General features: G+C 37.5%; 3 protein-coding genes across 3 annotated transcripts in view; 1 reads left to right on the top strand and 2 right to left on the bottom strand.

Annotated features, from left to right (window-relative positions):
* nxn (nucleoredoxin) overlaps positions 1 to 13,491 on the bottom strand; it is a 100,608-nt gene extending 87,117 nt beyond the window's left edge. Inside the window, exon 1 of the mRNA XM_084717948.1 lies at positions 13,018 to 13,491. Coding sequence (XP_084574074.1) covers positions 13,018 to 13,326 — 309 coding nt within the window. The 5' untranslated portion in view covers positions 13,327 to 13,491. The remainder of the gene's footprint in view (positions 1 to 13,017) is intronic.
* Positions 13,492 to 15,233: 1,742 nt separating this feature from the next.
* txndc17 (thioredoxin domain containing 17) lies at positions 15,234 to 18,218 on the bottom strand. Its single transcript, XM_084716592.1, has 4 exons — positions 17,955 to 18,218; positions 17,617 to 17,698; positions 16,039 to 16,114; positions 15,234 to 15,786 (listed from the first exon to the last, which is right to left on the bottom strand). Exons 1-4 carry the CDS (start codon positions 18,097 to 18,099, stop codon positions 15,718 to 15,720), a joined length of 372 nt encoding a protein of 123 aa, XP_084572718.1. The 5' UTR covers positions 18,100 to 18,218; the 3' UTR covers positions 15,234 to 15,717.
* Positions 18,219 to 19,236: 1,018 nt separating this feature from the next.
* The window catches only part of kiaa0753 (KIAA0753 ortholog), a 31,438-nt gene continuing 25,724 nt past the window's right edge, over positions 19,237 to 24,950 (top strand). Inside the window, exons 1-8 of the mRNA XM_084717947.1 lie at positions 19,237 to 19,394; positions 20,331 to 20,621; positions 20,726 to 20,990; positions 21,133 to 21,242; positions 21,338 to 21,400; positions 21,763 to 21,984; positions 22,867 to 23,047; positions 23,838 to 24,040. Of these exons, the coding sequence (XP_084574073.1) occupies positions 19,257 to 19,394; positions 20,331 to 20,621; positions 20,726 to 20,990; positions 21,133 to 21,242; positions 21,338 to 21,400; positions 21,763 to 21,984; positions 22,867 to 23,047; positions 23,838 to 24,040 (1,473 nt within the window). The 5' untranslated portion in view covers positions 19,237 to 19,256. The remainder of the gene's footprint in view (positions 19,395 to 20,330; positions 20,622 to 20,725; positions 20,991 to 21,132; positions 21,243 to 21,337; positions 21,401 to 21,762; positions 21,985 to 22,866; positions 23,048 to 23,837; positions 24,041 to 24,950) is intronic.

Raw genomic sequence — 24,950 nt, 5'->3', positions numbered from 1 at the left:
TACTTTTAGAAAACTAAGTAAACCTTTTTTCCAATATACTATTTCAGGGGTTTATCCAGTACTTTTAGCTGACTATTTAATTGTTTACTTTTAGCTAGCTAATTATTTCGACTTTTTATCCATTAGCACCACATGAATTTGTAATTCCAAGTGGATGTTTCAGTTCCTCCAAAACAACACCTATCTTTTAGGAGCCCTTTACAATTCAAGTGTAACCAAACACAGTACAAAAACAGAAGATCTTTTGATCTGTGACAAAATCCAGTTATTTAGGCTAAACTTAACATAACAGGAAACAGTCTTACAAAGAGACATCAAGCTAGCTTTTTCCTCATTGTGTCAGAGTGCATGCTTGTCAGTTGCTAGATAGAAATCAGTTCACCACATGCAACAGCTCAACTGTAGGCAAGACAGCGGGGCTGGTGCCAGTGTGCCATGCTGCACGCTGAGACACTGGGTCTCTTTGTACGGTGAGCTTCTTTTCAGACAGGAGCAGGAGCTGCAGGAGCACTTACACTTGGATGAAAACAGCACAGCGAGGGGGGTTTACAGCTTGCATATACACAACAGTGCTGCCATCCCGGGAGCGGGGTGCATGGCGGTCACATGGAAGGGAAAGGGTTATCGTCCGAGGGGAAACTTGTCACGCCAGAAATGTTCATGCTATGAATAAATTTACATCAAATCAACTCTGCCACTCACTGATGGAGCAGATATCCTGGAGGAGATAGGTTTCATCGACTGTCAGAGATAAATATGGGAATCTGCAGTGGCAGTCCAGAGCATGTATCCATCATCCTGTCGTTTTCATTTAGCTTAAGAAATATGATCAGTGGTGATGATGTGGGGGAAACTGGGCAATCACAAAAGAGCCAACATTCAATCTAGGAGAGATAACAAAAGGAAGACGAAAGACAGCTCTGGATGGCAGGATGCCCCTGGGGCAGCTATGCTGTTATTATGTTGGAAAGGGCTGCTGAGCTGCGGTGTGGGGCAATTAGAGACCGGAGGATTGAGTGGGGGGAGGGTCCAGGCACAACAACCCATCCATGAAGTGTTCTCAGCTCGGGGAAGAGGAGGAATACCTGATACAACAGCAGCAGCTTTTAAGAAATAAAAAATGAAGCACTCGTTTTTGAGGACCGGGACAAAATCATATAAACCGTACTTCAATTATGCTTTTAAAAGATCAAACTCTTGGCTATTTAACCTTGTAACGAGTCAACCTCGTTGTGATAAAATTTTTTATTAAATGTAGACATATTTAATGATTATGGAAAAGTATTTAATGATAACAGAAAAACTTTGCCTAAGTGGCCCACTGATGTATTTTTACTTATTCATTTTTGATGTAACTGAAAAAAGTACCAATTTCAAACACATTATTCAGTTATTATCTTTTGGAGTTGACAAAATGCGACATTTGTTAGTTGTAATGAGCAGCCAGTTTATTTTTTAAAGTTGAAGTTGTAAAGATGTTATGGTTAAGACACACCTGACAGCAATGTTATTACTGGATTTGTTGAAAAATAGAAAGTTTTTCAAAGTGTGAGCAGTATTCCCACCTTTTTTTTAAAATCAGGAAGTGAGACAGGGGTCCTTAGGGTATGGCTGACCCTTTTTATGCCTGATTAAATTGTTTTTGAAAAGATCTGACAAAGTTATCATCTTACAGAGATGACAAAATGTTACATTTTTTCATTTCATAGCATAGTCGTAGAGAGTAGCCATTTTCTCTTAATGATAATCAAAGTAAACATTTTTAAACCATAATCCTTATTTAACTTAATTTAAAAAGGCTATGGATTCAGCATGTTATGGTTAAGACACACCTGATAGCAATATTATGTAATGAATTTGTCACAAAATATAACGTTTACCAGGACTTATGCAGTATTCCCACTTTTTTTAAACCAGGAAGTGAGACAGGGGTCCTTAGGGTATTGCTAACCCTTTTTATGCCTGATTAAATTGTTGATTAAATGGGTTTTTTTCAATATAAAGATGATTATAATCGCATTTTGCACCTATGTTATTGGTATGTATTATTAGTTTTAGATTTCGAAGCCTTTTAACAAATTTTTAAATTGTTTGCAGGTGTGAATTCCTGTCAGGGACCTGGGTGTTTTCTGGGACAGATCAGGTTTAGAAATTTAAAAAATGACAGCAAACCAAAACATGTATGTTCATATTTATGAGTCCTCAAAGAATAAATTGTCATCAAAAAACTGTAATCAGAGTGTTGGCATTCATAATTTTTAACGTTTTTTTTTGGTAGGACATGATTTGTCCCAGTTCTCATCATGGGTGAAAGACATAGCAGATGATGGTGGATTTATGAATTAAAATAACAAACATCTGCTGATTTCCATGGAAAGAGGCTTGGATTAAGCTGCTTTCCTGTCATCGGTGGAATCCAAAATTAATATCGAGCTGAACTTCACGCTGCACTGGTCTGAATGATTTGACTGGTAAGTATGTGACAATTCTGGTTTTGGGATAATACACGTGAGCGGATGAATCATCTGTTGTTCTCATTGAGAGCTGCTGCGGTCAACACATTAACCATGTCTATTATCTTTAACGTCACTCCGCTTTGGAAAGTCCTGACTGGAAACCACACAGAGTCCAGGAGCCGTCCAGCTGGAGAACACGAGGACAAAGAGGAGAAGTCAATCCCAGGGTATCGTTTCAGCGGTTCATGAGCCACAGACAGAGGTCGCAGCCTTACAGCTATTGTGTTTTGTCTTTTAACGGGTAGATAACGGAAGTAGAAACAGATTGAGTTGCAAAGAGGGAATGAGCTTTACGAGACACTCGGTGCGACTGTTCCCTAAACTCTCGCTTGGGTAACTTAAGCCTCTGAACTTCACCTCTGATGAGATCTCTATTGTCGCCTCTCATAATATTACAGATCTCCCAGTAAAGAGGACACAATGGGCAGTGAAAGGGGACAGTAACACAAGCTTGCTGCTGTGTGAGATGTAACAGTTGGCACTGCCAAGTATCGTGAGCGCTCACACACACACACAGTTTCCATGGCCTCTGGCCCTGGACGGCTTCAGCCGAGCAGGTGTCTGCTCACATTCTTTACATAAGCTCTTGTCAAACATGGCGCACGGCAACAAGGCCTCACAGCTGCAGGACAATGGAGTCACATTAAACTACAGAGCTGCAGCCAGGCATGCACACGTCAGGCCAGAGTCAGGCTAACAGCCTCTACAAGGTCAGCTTACCAAAACTTAAAAGCAACACAAAACACGGTGTGAAGTTTAATGTATAAAAGGCAGCAAACCAGAGGACAGCTGCATTTCAATTATGATACTAAATAAGTTTATATAACACCTCTGTTCTCGCCAGTTCTGCAGTCGTGGTTAGTAAATCGACTTACAAGTAATGCACATGAGTAAAATAGTATTTTTTTTAAAGGAACAAGTACTATACCAAGTTACTTTGCTAACTAGGTCTAGGTTTAAAAAATATTTAAATTGATCTGAGTCATTTTTCCTTTGTATGATTCAATATCGATTCATAAAATCCAGAAACTGATCTTTTAATGATATATGTCTCTTCTCCTGTGAAGAATTCACAACATAAAATAAAATCTTTTGCTTCATTTATTAAGGTTACTTTCATAAGTGCAGCGCACCCTAAAAATTATTAAAATGGAACGTAACTTGTACTTGGAGTAATTTATGTACCAGGTACTCTTTTACTTTTACTTGACTTGGTTTCTCAAACGGTAAATGGGAGTAATTGTACTTCTACTTGAGTACAGATTTTCAGTACTTTACCCACCACCCTAGTTCATTAAGTGTAGAAAAAGCAGGATTTGTCAGTTGCTGTAACAAATCAGAATAACAGTTGATTGTTGAGTCTGATTTCCCAGGACATCAAATACTGATGCTATGGATTTGTAAAACGTCCCAAACACAGCAAAAGTAGGAGAAAATAAGAAAGTACAGGTGGAGGGCAGGTGCAGGTGCCACCACACTTCTGACGGATCATTAATAGGAAACATGATATACTGTTGTTGAAGTGATCCATATTCACAACCGGTGTTGAGGCTGTTGAGCGGACACAAAACAATCATTGCAAACACAAAATCAACCATTAAAAATAGGCTAAAGCCAAACATCATTCATGAAATGCACAGTGCAGAGATATAAATTGTAATCAAAGAATGCCTGATGAATGCCTGAAGCACTTCCTGCAGTTTATACTGTTTAAGAAAGAAATCATAATATGTAATTTAAACAAAATTACCATTTAGCTTCCTTTGCCTAAATCTAAGGATGAACAACGTTGAGGGAATAAAAGGGGGCAGAAAACCCCTGCATCACAGGTAGTTTTGGCAATATTAACATGAAAAAGAAAGACATAAACAATCTGTCTTTCTGTCATTAAAGAATATAGGATAAATATTCTGCAGTTTGCATGTACATATATACTGCAATTTTCGCACTAACATTAAGACTTTTAGGGCCAACTGTTGTTTTATGGTTTCACTAGTTATTTAATCTGCCAGGGTCAAAAGCCTTTAAATAAGGATTATGTTATTTTCCATTTAATCCCAGAGCCAACCTCATAATAGGCTACTTACTAAAGCCTCTGTGCTTTCATCAGAGTAAAGAATCTACATGACTGCTACTGTTTCAGGATCAGTTTTATTTGGTGCTGTAGGTCGTGTTAGGCCACTCACGCTGCCCTTGTTTGTTACAGTCCAAGTTAGGCTACTGCATTACCTTAACTAACCTTCCTCAAGGGAAGTCACAGGTTTTGGATCCTGCACATTCTGTATATTTTTTGATCTATTAATTTTATTTCCAACTGTCTTTGAATCATGATCAGATCTTTAGTTGTCGTTGTTTTTTTTTACTACCTACCTCAGTTTGACATCGTTGAGCTGGAGCAGAAACAGCTGATGTATTCATGCTCTCTGAATCTTAAAGTTTTGTTAACGTCACATTTGGTTGACTTTTTAGCTGGATAACAAACTATGTAATGTATGGTTACATTTTTAGCTAGCTCAGAAATTATGTACTGTACCATTTTAACTTTTTTAGCTAGCTGCAAACAATGTGATGTTTTGTTAAGTTTTAGCTAGCTAACAAACAATACATTTTGTTAACTTTTTAGTTATTTAAAAAACAGTGCAATGTTTGGTTAACTTTTGAGCTAGCTAGCAAACTATGTCACTTTTTGATCACCTTTTAGCTAGCAAACAATACCATGTTTGTTAACTTTTCAGCTAGCTAACTAACATAATGTTTTGTTAACTTTTTAATTAGCTAACAAACAATGTCACATTATGTTAACTTTTTATCTACATAACAAACAATGTGATTTTTAGCTAGCTAACAATGTAATGTTTTGTTAACTTTTTAGCTAGCTAAAAAAGAATGTAACACTTTGTTAAGGAATAATAACCAGCTAAACAGTTTTGTCCCCACTTTTCTAGGCTACTTAATAGTTCCTGGCAGCACATTTATTTTCTATTTATTTTAATTCGGATAAGTGGGCATTTTCACACTAATTAAATTCCATTTAATGCTTGTTTATATCAATACACTTAGATTTACAAAATGGAGATTAGTTTTTAAATTTTGCTATTTTTGATCTGGTTTTACTGATTTTACACCTAGTTTCGCTAAACTCTGATTAGGACTGATCCTAGATTAAATGAATCTTTGTTGGTGCAACCCAGTCTAAGAGTGGAAAATATCAAAATAAATATCCAAGGTTGGGCAACTGCTTTGCCTAATTTAGCCTCCTTGCATTATGACCAGACCTACTGCTAAGACACAGTCAGGAATGTTTTTTTTTTTATTACCTACCTCAGTTCGACTTCCTGTTCATACCATACAAGAAGTTTGTTCCCATAAACAGGCTGAGCAGAAACTGGTGACGAATACATCCTCTCCTTCAAATCCTACAATTAACTCTAAAGCTCTCAATTACAGATGTGCCACATCACAGAAGCCTCAAAAATGTCACATTCTGTTGACGTTATTAACCCACACTGTGCGAGCGAACACAACAAAGGAGGAAACATCTGACGGTACGAGCCCACAAAAACCAAACGGAACACTGACAGATCAAGAGGAGAGAATCACCACCTGCAGATAAAACAGCTCAGGTCCTTTTCAAGTCATTTCTACTGTCACAGGGCAAGGAGCTATGATGGGCTGCAGTTTTCCACAGATCAGTGACATATTGATGAAAGGCGTCCTTAGCCCCTCTCTGAAGCCCCCTTGCGCCCTCAGCCCCTCTGGCCATGAGCCGAGTGAGCGGGCGTCCTGCCTCTGGGGGCCGGCTACAGAGCAGAACTGCCGACCACGCAGGAGGACTTGAACAAGAGGCCTTTCTCTCGCTGCGATGCGATCCTCCCCTCTTCTCCGACTCCTCCTGCAGGAACAGCTCTGGCAGCATCTCAGCTTGTCCCCCCCTTTGGTCAAAGTCGGGTTTTCACATCGCGTTGGCCAGGGCTTTAATTGATTTACATGGAAGTCTCTCACTCCTGCTGCACAAGTCCATGTAAGGCAGTGCCAGCAGGCCAAGACAGCCAGACAGCTGGCCGTCCCTGCACGACAGGCAGACGTCCAGACGTGCTATTCGAGGGTCCCCCAAGAAAAACACTGGTGGATATCCTCCATCCTGCTCAGAAACAGTGCTCTGACCTCTTGACCTGACGAACACCACCTTCAGACTGGGTTACACCAACAAGGAATCTTTATTAAACCTGATTAAATCATATTTTAAAGTTAAATTATGATTCACCAAACTATTAAACTAGCTTAAAATTAAGAAAGAGAGATTAATGTTGTTGCACCAAATCTTTAAACTCCTTTTAACTTAAATTTAAAGTGTGATCCAATATTATGTTTATACTTACACTTGAGGAGGTTTAACCTTTAAAATAGCTGCCTTGCTCCATTAATTCAGACAAGTTTTTCCTCAAAGGAGGAGAAATTAGAGCGTCTCTGCTGAGTCGTCATGAGTAGGCTAACTGACTTTTTAGCTAGCTAGCAAATAAGATAATGATTAGTTAACGTTTTAGCTAGCCAGCAAATACTGTGACATATTCTTAACTTTTCTGCAAGCGAGCAAACAATGTATTGTTAAACTTGTAGCTAACTAACAAAGTTTTCTTTGTTAAACTACTTTCTAAACTAGCTAGCAAACAATGCAATGTTTTGTTAACTTTTTAGCTAGCTAGCGCACAATGTAACATTTAAGGAACATAGAAAAGCCAAAAGTCAGTTTTGTCCAGTCTTTATAGACTATATGAGGTCCCAGCAGCACTCAAATTATTTCTTTATTTATTTTGATTAGGGTAAGAAAGAATCTTCCTACACTCTAATTTTGGTTTACATTAATGCACTTGGATTTATCAAAACTGATATTAACTTTTAATTATGCAACAGGGCTCTGCTTCATTTTAAATCTGGATTTAGTCATGTTAAACATAGTCTTGCTCATCTTTGTTAGTGCAACCCAGTCTGAGAGTGGAAAATGTCACATAAGAAAGACTGCTGACATTATATAATCCATTAGTCTGTCTCTAAATGTCAGTCAGACACACATGAAGAATTAACTCAATCAAATCCACTGGTAACAAGATATAAAGGGCCAATTACACCTTTCAGTCTATTTATGTTGGTTACAAAACCACCAGAGAACTACATGACAGATTAAATGAAGTTTGGCCTCAACTTCAGGTTAACAACACCAGACTTTCCTTTCTCTCTGTATTTAATCAAGAATATTATCCCTGCTTGATTAAATAACAAACATTTCCTGCAACGGGAAGGCCTGGATAACCCCCGAGTAAAAAAAAAAAAAGGAAAAAAGTAAAGAGGACAGCCTCCAGTGAGAGGTAGATAGCCAAGTGAGTACAGTCAGGGCAGAGGAGGGAGGAGGAAGAGGAGGAGGAGGAGGAGGAGGAGGAGGGGAGAAGAGATTCTTAGGTGGGCGGTGAGGCTCTGAAAGACGCGATTGAAGAGGAATTGCATCCTTCAGGAGATGAGCTCAGCTCGCAGTCACAAGTCAAAAGAGTCTGAGAGGAGAGGTGAGAGGGCCACTTAGTGTCTGCGGACACACAACATCAACACGCGCCGCCACACTGGGTCAACATCACTCACCAATTAGGTCAGTCTGCAGCACACACACTGTACAGAAGACCCTCTTCAGTTACTGTAATGCTCACATGATTCAGATACACCAGACTATCTTCAGCAGACTGTCTTACTCTGTTATCAAATCAGAGACTTCATGTTGTCCAAATCTATCTGCAGCTGACTTCACACTTCCTGATTGGCAAAATATCAATCCTGTGCTTAAATTAGACACATCGAATTATAACCAACAAATAAAAATCAAGATTTGTGCATTTGTGCAAGACATAAACCACCACATCTGATAGTTATAGGAAGATATTTTTTTGGTGACTTGTTTTGTCTAAAAATATCACAAAATAGTGAGCAATGTCCATGATTAATTCCCAAAAATCCGATCTCATTTGATTCAAATAGATATTTTTCATTCAAAAATGATGGTTTCACCTCCTCAAACATGGAGATTTCCCACTTTCCATTATTTATGATCATATTAAACAGAATTAAAAAAAAAATAAAAAATACAAAATAAAAACAATAATAATAATAATTATATAAATTTTGGGTTTTAGACTGACAAGAGGAGACATTTAAAGACATCACTGTGGAAAAACTAGGACATTTATCACTATTTTCTGACATTTTATAGATGTTGCAGCCCTAGATTAAACATTAAAATTGGTCTTTCTTGTCATTTGATTACCTCTAATAAAATATTAAATTATAAATAATTTGTACAGGGACAAGTAAAAATTTACTTTGGGCATGTAGATGTCTGACCCACTGAAAAACAGATTAACATTGAACTCTGAGTTTAGGATTAGTGCAGGGTTTAAAATTTTGATTATCTGAGTCAAAGTGATCTTCATTTGAATAATCTGATATCGGTTCATAAATTCAAGATCGGTCCTTTAATTCAGTTGTTTATGTGTTTTCCCATAAATGCTTTAAACTTTTTTTTTTTTTATTTCTCTGCCCTGTGACTGTCGCCAGTAAACGTCACAGGATCAAATCTTAATGTCAACAATAATATTTTTAATAACATGTCATGTTAGAGAGTTTCTTTTACAATTTACAGCATTAGTTGTCTGAGAATCTCTTTCACATTCAAGCAAAATTGGTATCGTAACTAGAGCTGCACAATTAATCAAAATATTATCAAAAAAAGTGTAATACCCAAGAAAAAAAGTATGACAAAAAATATAATGTAATAATGAGATTCTGTATACTGCATATCAATCAAAATAATCGCCATATGACTTTATACACTATATCATACAGCCCTAATACAGTAGTATTTGCATGTTCCAGTGGATGCATGAAGCTTTAACCCCGTAAGGTGCATTGAGAGTTTCGTCTCTGACCTGTGACTGCTGCCAGTAAACGCCACAGGGTTTGATTCTTGATGTAAACATTGATATTTTTAATAATGCACCAGGTAAGAGGGTTCCTTGTACAATTTACAGCATCAGTTCTCTGAGAATCTCTTTCATATCCAAACAAAACTAGTATTGAAAGTAGTTAAATGCACCTAAAAGAATCTACATTGAACTGAAACAGGAAATTGCGAGTAGGAATCAAATCAATGCTGATTAATTTTCCGTTGACGGTTGCAGCTGATTAAACCAATAACATCCAGACAAAAAAGGAAATCTACCTGAATTATAAACCATTTGACAGGAGAAAGGCTGCAGTGTAAAATAATTAAATGCACAGATTCCAGCATACATACACAGCTGCAGCTTTATAATAAAATTTAAATGCCAACATGCATAAATCATGAATTAACTAACGGATGATGAGTGGTAACGACACGCTCTGCATTCCTCTGGAGATGTCACATTTATAAAATACTCGTAAGTGTTCTGAAGCTGCTGACTGCATGTTCACTGCTGGGTTATAATGAGACGTGAGAGAGAGAACAGGCCGGGCGAAGGTTGGATGGAGCCCAAACTGGACCACAACTGCAGGCCTCTGCACAACACACACACACACACACACACACACACAGAGTGCTGCTCTATATCCTCACAAGGCCCAGGCAGCCAAACAGACCACCAACAACAGCACCAACAATGGTTTTATGATGATGCCACAGCATTAGAACACAATAACACCGTGGATGTATAACGATGGATGTGCTGCTCCGCCCCAGACAACAACAAGACAACCCCCCCCACACACACACACACACATACACACACATCCCACCCCCCTGTCATCATCATCATCATCCCCCAGCCTCATTCACGCCTGGACTTCATTATGAGGTGGAACGGAAATCATCACTGGCAATCTGAAAGAATTTACAAGACAATGATGCAGAGCAAGTCATGGCTCACCGACACAAAGAACAGTCAGGGGTGAACGATTAAACGTGGTGGAAACACTGGAAAAGACACATCCTCTTTAAGAAAATACAGACATGATCCATGCTACTAAACATATTTGGTTTTATATACACACATTGTGCGACATAATCAGGGTTAAAAATCTTTTTCCACCATGGATTGTTCTATCTTTTCCTCAGAGGAAATATTTCCTCTGTGTAATCAGTATAATCAGGCCTAATCTTCAAAAGCAGGGGGTCAAAATCCTCTTTAGGATTATTTGAGCAATTTTAAATCCATTGCAGCATTTTACTGTGCAAACGAAATCACTATTCACTGACATGCATGACTGATACCGGGCAAATATAGCTGACCACGGTATCTTTGCCTCATCTGCAATTACATTTAGATTAAAAAAAGAAAGAAAAAGAGACCTGCTGCGGTGCAAACAGCACACTGGGATGGCCCACTGACATCCTGCAGCACACACACACACACACACACACACACACACACACACACACACACACACACACACACAATATTCAGTGTGTGTCTGACGTTGCTTCATGTTTGTGCAGCTGCAAATGTCACTAACTGGTGAAGGAAACCTCTGTCTGCCATGTGTATTCTTTTATTCTGCCTACACAAATAGTAATTTGATCCTAAGGCTGGCCAATATATCAATATTATATCAATATCATGGTATAAGACTAGATGGCCGTAGTCTTTTGGATGTCGTTGTATCATAACGTGGCAGAAGTGTTGTGTTCCTGGTTTTACAGGCTGAATAACAGTAAAGTGATGTAATTTTCTGAACTCAGCAGACCGTTCTAGTTGTTCTATTATTTGCTTTTACCTATTTTATCATTATATCCACATTATTTATGATTTTTTTTATCAAAACAATTTTTGGAGAAAACTTGTACATATATATAGTAAATCATGTAATGCTCTAAAAATATCAAGATATTGTTCATAAGCCAGATCACCCATCTCTAATTTATCCACAAAATCTTTGTTTCTATTTTTGTATTTTTATTTATTTGTCTTACTAAAACTTCTGCAACACCAAGTTACCAAAATATTACAAAATATTATTAGATTAGTCAAACGTATGAGGGAATAAATTGTGCAATTTGATATAAAATGACACCCTAAAATAAAAAAATCTGCTTTTGTTTATTTTGTTTTTTTAACTGATTTTTTACTGAATTTTCAAAATATAGAATTACAGAAAAATTAATCCAAGCTGCCTCATGATTTACAAAAATCAGATGACTATAAAAAGCAGGGCAATTTGTCCTTTAATCAATTAGTTGTCAACTTATTTATTGCAGACTATTTTCATAATCGGTTTATCATTTGGAATCATTTTTCAAGAAAAAAATCAATCTCTGATTTTAGCTTCTCAAATGTGAATATATTTAAGCTTTCCTTACTTCTCTGTGACATTAAACTGAATATCTTTTGGTTGTGGACAAAACAAGACGTGTGCATCATTTTGTGGCATTGTTCACCATGTTCTGGACCAAACAACTCAATTAATCAAAAACAATGATTGCCAGATTAATCACTAATGAAAATAATCTTAAATTGCAGCCCTATATTAGACTCTTGGCTGAATAAAACAAATAGTTCAAGGATTTCAAATTGGATTCTGGGAAATTATAATGGGCATTTTGCACTTTTTTCTCACATGTTGTGGTCCAAACAACAAATTGATTAATTGAGAAAATGATCACCAGATTAATTGTTAATGATAATAATGATAAGTTGCAACCCTAATGTAAAGAAAAAAGTTCTTAACAAGTGAGGAAAATCAAAGTAGTGAACTGCACTGCATTGTTGACACCATCAGGAAACCCATCACAGGTGAGATGATGGCAAAACACAGGCCTTCACTGGGCAGGACACACATGCAGCAACATGGATAATATTTATGAGAAATGCAACAATAACAGTGCTCTAACACGCTCAGGTAAAATATTATGCGCCATTTTCTAATCCTTAAGCAGAAGTGTAAAGAAATAAAGGAAAGTAAGTGCTGTTAATAGGTTAGGTGTCTGGTCTGACACATTTAAGATTATCCTGATAAAAATGGGTCAGAAGATTAATGGTTCCTTCACTAAAAAGAGTGAAACATGATGAGAACATTCATTTCTCACAACATTTCTAATATTTTACACCTTTTTTTAATTTTCAGTTGGTTAAGTGTGGAACCAAGTGGCTTTTTTCAATTATAGTTGATTTTGTGTGTAATGTCACACACAATTTTAGTGTGTTTTAGTGTATTTAGTAGATTTACTTTGATTATGAGCAGATAATTATTCGAAGATGGCATAAATGCAGCAGATTAAAGTCAGATTTGCGGGACTAAAATGAGGTTAATTGTGTAAAGAAACCAAATTAATGTGCCAAATTAAAGAATATCCACCTGTGCAGGAGACAGGGGCAGCAGACATGGCCTACAGGGGGTTTTCCTGAGGTTTCCAGCCCACTAAACCCAGTAAAAACCCTCCTGAGAGGATCCTGGCAGCGTCCCCGTTCATCACCACAGCCCATCTTACCTTTTTGTGTCTGTCTTTGAAAGGTAACGCAGGCCATGGCATCTCCTGCAAAAAGTCTTGCCAGTGTTTCTGGTCCTGATCCGACGAGATGAAGACGATTTCCAATTTGTCCTTGTGCTCGGAGGTCTTTTTGAACCTGCTGTAAAACTCGCACAGGCTGCCGTTGAACTGCTTGCACGGCGCGTTCAGGCTGCAGCCGAAGAAGAGCCCGACCAGCGACAGCTTCGAGCCCAGAGACTGCACGTCCACCTCGGCTTTCTCGCTGTTGACGAGCCGCTCCCCGAGCAGACTCACCAGAAACTCCGACATCCTCGAAACACGCAACGTTTCCCTCCGCCGAGGCTGCTTTGCTGCGTTCAGCCGACACCCGGCACTTCCTCCGCCTCCACTCTGAGGGTTTTTAGGTGAGCTCCAGCCCCTGTGAGGCGTTGCGGCGCGGTGCGGTGCGGTGCGGTGCGGTGAGGAGCGGTGTGTGTTTCACCGTCCGCGGCTCGTCCTCCGCTGACTGACTATGTGTGTGTGTGAGTGTGTGTGAGCTCTGTGCAGGAATGTACTCCGCTTTAATCAGCCTCTCTGCTTCAGCAGCGCTGTCTCCACCTCCCCACACACTTTCATCATCACATCGGATTACTATAATTATAAACATCACACTTTAACACTGTGCTCTTTGGATTTTTTTACGCGTTAATAGGAGGAAATACATTTTAATATCTTAGTTTATATGTTTTATACTCTCGTACTTGTCTAATTTTCAAACTAAAAGCATTAAGATTGCAGGTTTGACCTCGAAAATACATTTTCTTTTATTAAATGCGTCTGATTTGCTCATTTAAGAAGTTTCGATAGATAATGTTAAATGGAAATGTGGAAATTAAAAAAAAAAGATAATGCCACACTTTATTGTTATGGATGTGCTGCCACCTAGTGTTCATGAGAGGAGACATACCGGGGCTGCAAAGTTCAGATTTCTGGTACAACTTCACCTACAGCAAAGGTGCATGGAGATAAAATTATTGTAGTTAGCTAAGACTAAACTAAAAATCAAAGCTAGATGTAAAAATATGTTAGTGACTCGCCCTCTCTGCCCATATTCAAAAAAACGCTCAAGACTCACCTGTTCAACATTGCTTTCAACCACTGACTGTTTCTTCTCCTCATCCCTTGCTTGTTTGTTTTTCTTTTTGTTGTTTGTTATATTGTTGTGTTGTTTCTTCCTTTCTCTTTTCTTTTTTGTCAAGCGTCTGAGTATTTTGAAAAGCGCTTTATATGTAATGAATTATTATTATTATTATTATTATTATTATTATTATTATTATTATTATTATTATTATTATTCTCATTAGTTTACTGTTTAGTGATTAAAAGGACGGTTCACCCCCAAATCAAAAATACATATTTTTCCTCTGGCCAGTAGAGCTATTTATTAATCTGGATTTTTGTGGTGTGAGTTAAAGAGTTTGGGAGATATCAGCTGTATAATTGAACTAAATGGCACTCAGTTTATGATGCTCAAAACACCAAAATATGACATTTGAAAATTTCAACAGCAGTGTTTCTTTTCAAAATTCATGACCCAGTTACTCAAGATAATCCACAGACCTTGTTGCAAGCAGTTTCATGTAGGAACTACTTTCTGTCTGCAGTAGAATCTACCGGAACTACTTTCTATCTAATAATGTGGCACTCAGCTTGTGATCAAACTTTATTTTTTGGCCAGTATGAAAATTTAAAAAACTTGGGGCCAAGTCAGTTGAGTGTTGTTTTTGTTTCATGAAATCTGAATTTACTAAATCTGACATGCCCCTGACAAATACCCCCATATGATAATAAAAGAAACTAAACCTAATATAGAAGCTGATTAAAAAAATACTCTAAAACAGTTTAAACTACAAAACTTAAGTGAAATGAGCAAAGCCCCCATCTCCCGGAAACTAACTGAAACTACAGCTGTAAACTGAATTGAAGACAAAAAATAAAAACAATACAAAAATAAAAAAGGAAATATAAAAAATCTATAACTCCACATCTTAAAGGAACAGTTCACCCCAAAATAATAATAATAATAAAAAAAAATGCTTTTCTCCGTTTTACCTGTAGTGTTATTTATCCATCTAGACATGATCTAATGTTGTCCCTCAGAACAAAAATCATACAATTTAAAGTTTTTGAGACATTTTAGCTTGTGGTCTTCGTCATGCAGCACATTACACACAACATTTTCTTCTGCCACAGATATTCAGTGTCAGTTTATTTGAGTCTGACTACAAGGCATTAAATCACACAAAAAATGGTCACAATAAAAAAAAATCCCACGAGAATTTTATAACCCATTAGTGTGATAGATTAAGATTATATTTGAAGAAATGTATCAAGACTCAAATTACTAAACATGATTGAGTGATTGCACATAAAGCAGCAGCAGAAAAATCAGTATGAGTTACATGTTCCATGCTACATGTTTGTGTGTTGCAGATATCCAGTATGGATTTCACTGAATAGCGGAATATTACAAATTATGTGCAATATTTTGATTGTAAACTTCAACAGTTGCTGATTTGAAATTACAGTCAGAAATGTACTTTGAGCAAAATTATCAATAGTGCTGAAACTGAATGGTGGTAAAAATAAAAATAAAAATCTGCTGTGTTGGAATGAGGAAATCTTGAATGTTCATGGCTGATGTGAGCAGCGCAGGATCCCTCAGTCCTCAGTGAACATCATCCTCACCAGGTCGGCTTTCATGCATTCCTCCTCCACCAACTTCTGAGGCTGAAACAGGTTTAAAGGAGGTTTATTAAAGGTAAATGCACTCCCCTGACTGCTCCTACTGCATTAATATCAAAATATTATGCTTTTTCATGTGCAATATTTTATAAGAAGTTGGTAACTTATGTGGAATCTTATTATCCAATTTTTCTGTAAAACATTTATAGTCATGTTCGGCTAATCCAGGTCAATAAAAGCCAAGAAGATTAATGGATGGAAGATAGATAGAAGTTAGAGGATAGAAGTTTTTCTTACGGTGCCGTATCGCAGCAGCGTGGGAACTCCACTCAACTTCAGTGTCTTCTTGAAGTCATTATTTTGATCCTTCCAACTGAAGCATGAAAAGACATTATTTGACACATTTGAAAGAGCAGACTTGGAAAGGCTGAGGAGGATTCTGTTTTCCATCAACATTAAACTGCATCTGTAAAAATCTGATATTTAAATATTAAAAAAAAAACATTAGGCCTGATAAAAATAAAGTTATTGACATTTCTGGCACCTTATGATTAATATATCAATTTAAAAGTCTCTGGAATAAACATTACTTGGTGCTCTAATTTATATTATACATTTACACAATTGTGCATAAAACGTTTTTGTTTTAACATCACACATATATATTTGATGGCCTTGTCAAATCCATTGATCACATGCAGACGGCCAAAAATGTGATATAGATTTATGGCTGATTACACCAAAGCTTTTGAAAACATAATGGAGTTGCTCTGAAAGAAATATACGTTTGAGTATTAAAGCCAGGCATATTGGGGAAATAAGAGGAGGAATATTTTTTAATTTGGCATTTCACAAATTTTTGAGAATAAAGTCAAAATGTGGAGAATAAAGTCAAAATGTGGAGAATATAGTCAAAATACCAAGAATATCGGTATTAGACAAGACAAGTCAATTATAGGAGGAATATTTTTGGATTTCTTTGGAGAATTAAGTCGAAAGGTTTAGAATAAAGTCGAAATACTATTTCAAGAATATTGATAAAATGGTATTTTAATTTTACTCTCGTCATTATGACTTTATTGTGGAAACAATAATAAAAAAAAAGAAAAGATCCTCTTCTGGTTTGTTTTTTCTTTTGCCTGGCACTAATATTGAATGTTTGACTCTTTTATTTTAAAAATGCATTTTTTCTTCTTTCTGTCCAGCCCTGATACTCTTCTGTAAAATATTTCTGTCTCGACTCTTGGAAACTCAGTATGATCTCCTGGGTACCATTCCTCTGGACTGCAGACATTTTATTATCTGTATAAACCATGCAGTGAATCATCATTCTGACAGCCCAAAACTTTGTAGCTGTGAATAAGTTTAATATTTTCTGACAGTGCTCAGAGTAACTGGCTCTATCAGTTACCTAAAATGTAAATTTAAAACATGATCCACCTGTATAATGTGTCACTTTATTAGTTGAACAACAGAAAATGTATACGTTTTTGGTCAGAAGTTCACAAATACAAAGAATTACTATCTTCCCAAATCTTAGTCTTTAGCTGGTTGTCAAACAATGATTTAAAAATGTTAAAGACATTGTATTGGGCTCTGATTACATGTGATTTCCATTATTTTATAGAGCATGATTAAAATACTTCCTTTTGTTTATATTGTTTATTGGTTCATTATTTATTGTTTTATTGATCCTAGTTGTTGGACTAACAAAAATAAAACCAGATAAACTGATCATTTATATGTTAGCTGCAGCTCTGATTCGATGTACTCTCTTGTTTTGTGACTGCAGATGTCATCTGGATGACTCAGGGTTTTGATATATTAATCAGTTTTTCATAAAATATTGAAATTGAGCAGAGTAAAAATACTGACTAAGCTCTTTCTCCAACTTGACAGTAGATGAAGACCGAGCCCTCAGGAAGATGACTCATCTCTCCTCGAACAACTGGCTCAGCTGAAAGGGAAGAAGAGAAATTCCTTTAAAAATGAGTGAATGACAGTGCACAAAATGTGACATAAATTAGTATCAAGATCCTTAGAAGCAAACAGTATAGTTATCTCACTGCCACTGAGGTGGATATATACTGAAAATGAAAAGTTTGCATGCAACATAAGTTTCCATGACCAAATATTCCAATCAATTCTACTCAAAATGAAAGTAAAAAGCACATGTGGGCTATATTATATAAGAAGAAAATATATGAAGGTACCTTTCACACAGTCTGGACACCAGCTCTTTCCTTGGGCGTCTTTATCACCAGAGAAATAAGCAAAAATGTCCTTTCCTTTTCTTTCAGACACAGCCTGACAGAATTCATCATAGCCGCGCACATTTACTTCTTCATACTTGGCCATCGTTCAGACCGAGCTAATGTCAAAGTGCAGCTACTGAACTATAAGGCACTATGAAGTGTGATCAGAAATACTGCGGCTCTGAAGTTCAGCGATCGCCGGACCTGGTAGAAATACTCCACACATGACAGAACCACTTCCGGTCTGTGCGAAGGTTCTTAAAGGGACCGCACCTGAATAAGTTAATTGAGGATTTTAAAATCCCCAAATGGTTTCGTGACAGTACCGAGTCCACGAATAGATTATGATGAGAACTGTTCTTCAGCTTGAAATATGCTTTCCACCGACTTAAAAAACCAAAAACCAAAAAACCAAAAAAACAGATATTCGTTCAAAATGTCACTAAAGTTAAAACTGATAATTCGCATGTTAATTTTTATTATGGCTGTTCTGAAACGTTTTAGTTAATTTTATTTGTTTGGTGCAGTGTGTTTGTGACCATTTTTGTTATTTATTGCTTCATGTGTACAATCATTTCACTTATCTTTTTGTCCTAATATTGGGCTGATATTGAATTTTATTGTCTCACTGATACTGGGTTATTTTAAATTGATGTCTTTTTATTGTTGTTTTGTGTGTGGACCCAGGAAGACTTGTGAGTAAGTAATGCGATGATCCATATAAAGGAATAATGAATAAAATCCCCTCTGCCAAATGCAGTTAAATTATTTGACTTACGTCTTTGCATACTTTCTGTATATTAAGAAACAAATATTATTGAAGTAATTTTATTCTGTATTGTGATATCATGTCATTTGAAATGCGTTTGCGTTGATGTTTGACTTCTTTGACGATCCGTATTTGGCTAATACTACTTCCGTCTGGCGGCGTTCTGTTGTTGTCATGGCGGCGGTTCAAACTGTTGAAAATGAACTCGGAGTAGAATTTAAAACATTAACCATGTGCTTTCATTTAATTAACCTCCAGTTAGCCACGGTGTGCGCATAGCTAATGTATGGTAGCCGTCTAAACTGAAAAAGCCGTCACAAACGCAGCGGAAAATGGCCGAATGGATAATGTTTGGGATTAACTTGATGTTAGCAAACTTCAGTTCAAAAGCGCAGTTAGCTTGCTAATGCTAACTGTCTTAAGTTTTATATAGTGTCATATAGCTACTAGTCTAAGTGCTGTCTTGAACTTGGCTGATATTTTTTGCTGCAATGACTGCGCACGTCTTGCAGAATTCTCCCGCGATTTCTGCCGAACAAAGTCAAGGAAAAGACTGGGTTGTTTCAGGTTCACGCCGAAATGTTCACAACCGCAGCGATTTACTAACTACTGGGATGTCTCAAACTAAGGTAAACAACAGTGGAAGAAGTCTCCTTTATTGAACTGAACATTTATTCAAGATAACTCGTGAAAACAAAACATCTGGGATACGCTGGTATTATTCTAGTTTTAGGAACATTCTTTGGAAATGTAAACAGCAAAATCAGAATATGCGCCTCAGTTGGGATTTTTACTGTAGTTTTTTTTTGTTACAGACAACCTTGCACACTCTGCTGTTAATAAACCAGCCAACAATTTGCATCAGTTTTATTGCCAAGCAAGTTTTCACATATAAGGAATTTGCTGCAGTATATTGGTACATAACAACATAGATGGAGAAAATATGCTTAAAGATGTGAGCAAGTACTGCAAGTTAACAAAACAGCATAAAATGAATATAACATATGACAAGAAATATATTAGAAAAACAATATGTCATTTAAATAAAAGGATGAGCCATATAAGTTTATGCAGGAATGTACAAAATATTGGATGAATGTACAAATATTTTAGGGCTGCAACGATTAATCGATTAGTTGACAGCTATTAAATCAATCCCCAATTATGTACAGATTCTTTAACAACTAATTGATTAAACAGAAAATAATAAACAGATTAGTCGACAATGAAAATAATAGTAAGTTGCAGCCCTAGAATATTGGCAGTGTGCGAAACAGTGTTAATTTAACACATTGAGCCACGAAGACAAAACAGAATAGGATCAAATGGTACCAGCCCTGAGTGCTCATAACATTGAATCAACACCTCTATAAAACAGTTCAAACTAAAAACTTTAAAAACATATATGATTTATTGAATTTAGATCATTGTACCAAACAAACTGGCAGCTGAATACAAATTAAATGATTGTCAGAAATTCCTGTTGAGAAAGTGGTTTGAAGAGCTTTACTGAGAATGGCTGTTTGTATTACATGGAAAATTTATTTGTATTTTATACACCATAGCTATTGTTCAATGAAGCCATCCCTGCAAGTGCCAGCAACCGTGCGACCCACGTACACCCGCCAGCCCCCATTGTGATCGAGAGGCTGTTGCCCCTGGCAGAGGAGCATCAGAATGTGGATAGTGCACAAAGCTCCATCAGCTTCACCATGCTGTCTGAGGAGAGACTGCGGGTTGCAGTTCAGCTCGCCAAAAGAGATCTGAGACGAAGGCGCCTTCAATCGCTGACAAAGTCTTCTAAACCCTCTCAGGACGCCTCCCTTATTGAAACAAGTGATGCAGAGCTGCTTCAGGTAACTGATGTCAATTAATGGTAAAAAGTTTATAATTAGTAGTTAACTTGTTCCTGTTTTGTTCAGTCAATGGCTGAAGGAAGTCTTTTTCTCTATCTGTATAGGAGCTTGCAGCCCCTCCGAGTGAGACAAAGTTGAAGACCTCTAGTCCAAAAGAGAAAGTGGTCCGACCTGGAGCCAAATTGTCGGTCACATCCCAGAAGCATCACATTTCTCCCGTGCCTCGGACTGGACAGTCACCTCCGACCAGAGACCCTGGCCTAAGGCCACCAGAAGGTGGCAAAAAAGCTCCTTTAAGCCAGGAGATCCACAAACTGGAGAATGAGCTGGAAGTGTATATTCAGAAAGTGGAAGAACTGGCTAACAGAGGTAACTCACAAAAACAGCTTGTTACATAGGGCCTCTGTTTTACTGTTGATTATATGTTTACAGGTACAGCATAGCTTGTAAAAATACCCACCACGATGAGCAGACTAATAAATAATAATGAATAACATGATTTAAACAACAGGAGACACAATAGAGGAGCCACTGGAGCCCGAAGAGCAAAACAAATTGGAAAGCCGCAGACAGAAACAGGCAGCACGCTCATCACGTATGATCTATGTTCTCCAACAACAGGTATTACACAATACTGCATATAATTTAAAATATTAAATGTTCACTGACTTGCTCTGTAACCATAAACACTGATCTACTAACTTGCTATTTTAAAGGTAAAAGAGATACAAGAAGATATAGAGAAATTACGAAGCCAGAAAATGTGTGACATCAAAAAGGTATGTCTTCAGCGTGGTCACAGATTTACACAGATTTAGATGTAGAGCTGAGTCCATTCATTTATTTGTTGATAATGATAAAGCATTGAAAACAATAAGAACAAATATGTTTTGGGGCCGACTGTCTCTCGGAAAATAAATGCTCTGCATGCCAAACATGTATCCAGACACCAATGAGTGGTCGAAGACCAAACTTTCATTATTTTTCTTTGTTTGTATGACATTCAGTAATTCATCATGTTAATATAATTTTGCTTAAAGGAATTTTCATAAAGTTTTGCTGGCTATACTGCTAAGCAAAAATTATCTAGATATCTGTTTTACTCAATGTTAAACTTACTTGCTCTCTATTTTTCTTTCAGTCCATGGCAGTGAACAGGCTTGCAGCTGCCCATCGCGGGGCGCTCAGGGCCTTACAGGTTGTTATCCACCAGCTTTCAGATCTGTCTCATGTCAAGATCCCCCCTTATTACAAGGAGCTGGGTCAGTTGATCCGCCAGCTCTCTCTGTGTTCAGCGAAGGTTGAAGTAGAACAGGGTTCAGCTGTGCCTGAGACGGCCCTCAACATCCTGCAGAAACTAGAGGTGAGCAGCATGAAGTCTGATCAGTTTTTGGATAATAATTTGTTTTTGTTTTGTATTTGGTATTGTTTTGGCTCTATTCCAGCACAGTAGATATGAACATTTGTATGCAGGACAATATAACAGTAGGCAAAATTTCTTATGCACTACACCCAAACCAACCAAACTCCATTTGCCAAATAAGTAATTTTACCTCACAGAGCACAGGAGTTAATGGTCTCCTGCTGCCTCGATCTGTTTGTTGGTGTTATTGTGTGATTTTGGTGAATCCAAACTAACCTTTGAAAACAACAAAGTCACACAGTAACACAAACAAACGGCGGTGGCGGTGGTAGATCAGCAACTCCTGTGTACTTCAAGGTAAAATTACAGATTTTACCTATACAGTTTGGACAGAGCGATATGTAATAGTGATTTCCCATCAGAAAAGGCTGTCTGACAGCAAGGTAACGTGGTGAACATATTGTAAATATAATGTACACTTCAGCTGATATTGAGTTTTTTTTTTTTTTTTTTTTTTTTAAAGGCTACCATATGTTTTATTACTGACCCTGTCCACAGCAGTACATTGCTTAGCTTCCTTGCTGGTGCTCTTCTTTGCTTCTCCTAACTGCGGGTGTGCTGACTGGCATCAACTGCATCTAATACACTGACGTGGATATGAATCTTATGCAACCACAGTTCAAATAATTAGAACTATCCCTTTAAGTAATTATTGTGACATACATGTACACACGCACACACACACATATATGGGTATGCTTTATGTGGTTAATTGATGTTTTATGTTATTTGTCTTCATTTGCATCTTATTTTATGGAGGCATTGTTTAGGTTTTTTTGAATAATCCAAAATTTTAATATCTTGTCATTCTGCTCCTCTCAGACTTTAGACTCTGCCCTCAGTAAACAAGAGATGCTTGAAAAGATGCAGGCCCAAGCATGTCCTCCTCCACGCAGGAAGTCTCCTCATCGCAGCATGTCACCTATGAGTGCACCCAAGGGTCCCAGAACCTCATCTGTTCGAGGACCTCGCAAACCTGCAAATCCCAAAAGAGGCGTCCATGGTGAGTGTTTCTTCTGCCAGGAATAGTTAGCATCTTTTAAACCTCTTTACTTTCCTTCAGTTAGCGTTTGTGCTTTCTGAATAATTTTCTACCTGGAGCAACTGTATTTATTAATACAGTTTCCACCCGCATGAATCTAATATAAACACAGTTTTCCTTCATAATTTCTCACTTAATGGCCTCCTTGCTGATAAAGCCTCTAAAGACTGCATGGAGAGTAAATTGTACGCCTGCCTTTTGATGAAGCCCACACCGTTTAGTCTCCCGTGTATCTGGAACTCACCTAAGGGCTTTTGTCTGGTTGTGTTTGCGTCTCCCACTGTGCTTAAATGGCTGCACCAGGCTGAAAATTGATAAGGAGCCGTAAAGAAGTGACAGAAAAAACAGGAAGTGTAGTGCAGAACTCTGACCTGCGGCCCCCTGCTGCTGAGTGTTATGAGCAGTTATCTCCTGCTGGCTCCTGTTGTGCTTAGAGGCATCCTGTGGAAGAGATGACATAAACACCTACAGCGAGCTTTAGCCGTTTCTAGATCTCCCTGGAAACCAACTTAAATCTCTGCAGCACTTATCCAGCAGTCAGGAGGGACCCAGCTGGTTGTCAAGAGTGCTAGCTAATCGTGTAATTGATGGTGTCATGTTAGTGTGTGATGCCTCAGTCCACCAGGTCCCAAACTGAATTACTTGAGTTAAATAGTGATGAAGAAAGATATTGTTTGCTATTACTGTAGATATTATTAAGTTTTTTGTAGAATCAAAACAAGTCAGAGGTTTCATTTTTCATGTGATTCAGCAGGGAGGAGAGCGGTCTCACAGAAGCCCAAATCCACTTCTCAGCAGCCCTTGAACAGAAGAGAGGTGCTCAGGGCCGGTCTGGAGAGCCTCGTCCAACAGAGGGAGCTGAGAGAGCTGCAGACACGACCGCAGACAAACCCCACACGCAGGAAAGGAGGGGCTCTGCACTCTGAGAGGAGCAAGGCTGACATTATAATCAAGGTGGTGGCTTGACTTCTACAAAGTTGAATACTGAATTTAATGATTAGTTTATTACTTTACTTGAGGGGGGCAGTGCATATTAATACAGGGTTTCTGTGGGTGCTTAAAAGGCTAAAATCCAAAAATCTGAGTTTTCTTGAAATGTCTTAAATTTTGACAGGTCTTAATAGATTTTTTTATAACCTTTTATTCAACTTTCCAAAGGTATACAAAAAATCAAATTACAAAATTACAATTTTCACAAGTTACCAATTTAACATGAGTGGTCCATAAATGAAAAGGGATATAGCACAGCACTCAAACTCAAACAATATGAAAATCAGTCTAGTGAAACCCATACTCGAGTCAGATTTCTGTAATGTCCCATTTCAAGCATGTGTCCAGTTAGTTCAGTTCCAAATTGTATTTAACTCCAAGATGTTCCAATGGTCTCTTCCATTTCTGCTGAAAAGTATGAATTCTCCCATTGATGTAATGTCCCAATTTTTCAAGAGTCATAACCTCGGATATCAGAGATTTCCATATAAGAACAGAGGGAGGGTCATCTCCTACCCACTTCACCAGTCTTAATTGATTTTGAATTTTTTAAAGAAAAAAACTCCACAATCTCTGATTTACACTTCTTAATTGTGAATATTTTCTGAGTTCTTTACTCCTCTATGACAGTAAACTGAATATGTTTGGGTTGTGGACAAAACAAGACATTTGAGGTCGTCATCTTGGGCTTTAGGAAACACTGATCAACATTTTTTACCATTTTATTGACCAAACAACTAATGGATGAATCAAGAAAATTATTGACAGATTAAGTGCCAATGAGAACAATTGTTAGGTAGAGCCTTAAACTTTAAGTTGCATTAACCCGTCTTGCTTTAAAATGTGTTTTGGGGAAAAATCTGTATTGATCATG

The sequence above is a fragment of the Lutjanus erythropterus genome, chromosome 4, assembly GCF_056507025.1.
Source record: "Lutjanus erythropterus isolate fLutEry1 chromosome 4, fLutEry1.hap2, whole genome shotgun sequence".
Classification (NCBI taxonomy): Eukaryota; Metazoa; Chordata; class Actinopteri; order Lutjaniformes; family Lutjanidae; genus Lutjanus; species Lutjanus erythropterus.
Note: the sequence above shows the minus strand (reverse complement) of the source record. Positions and strands in the feature narration are given on the sequence as shown.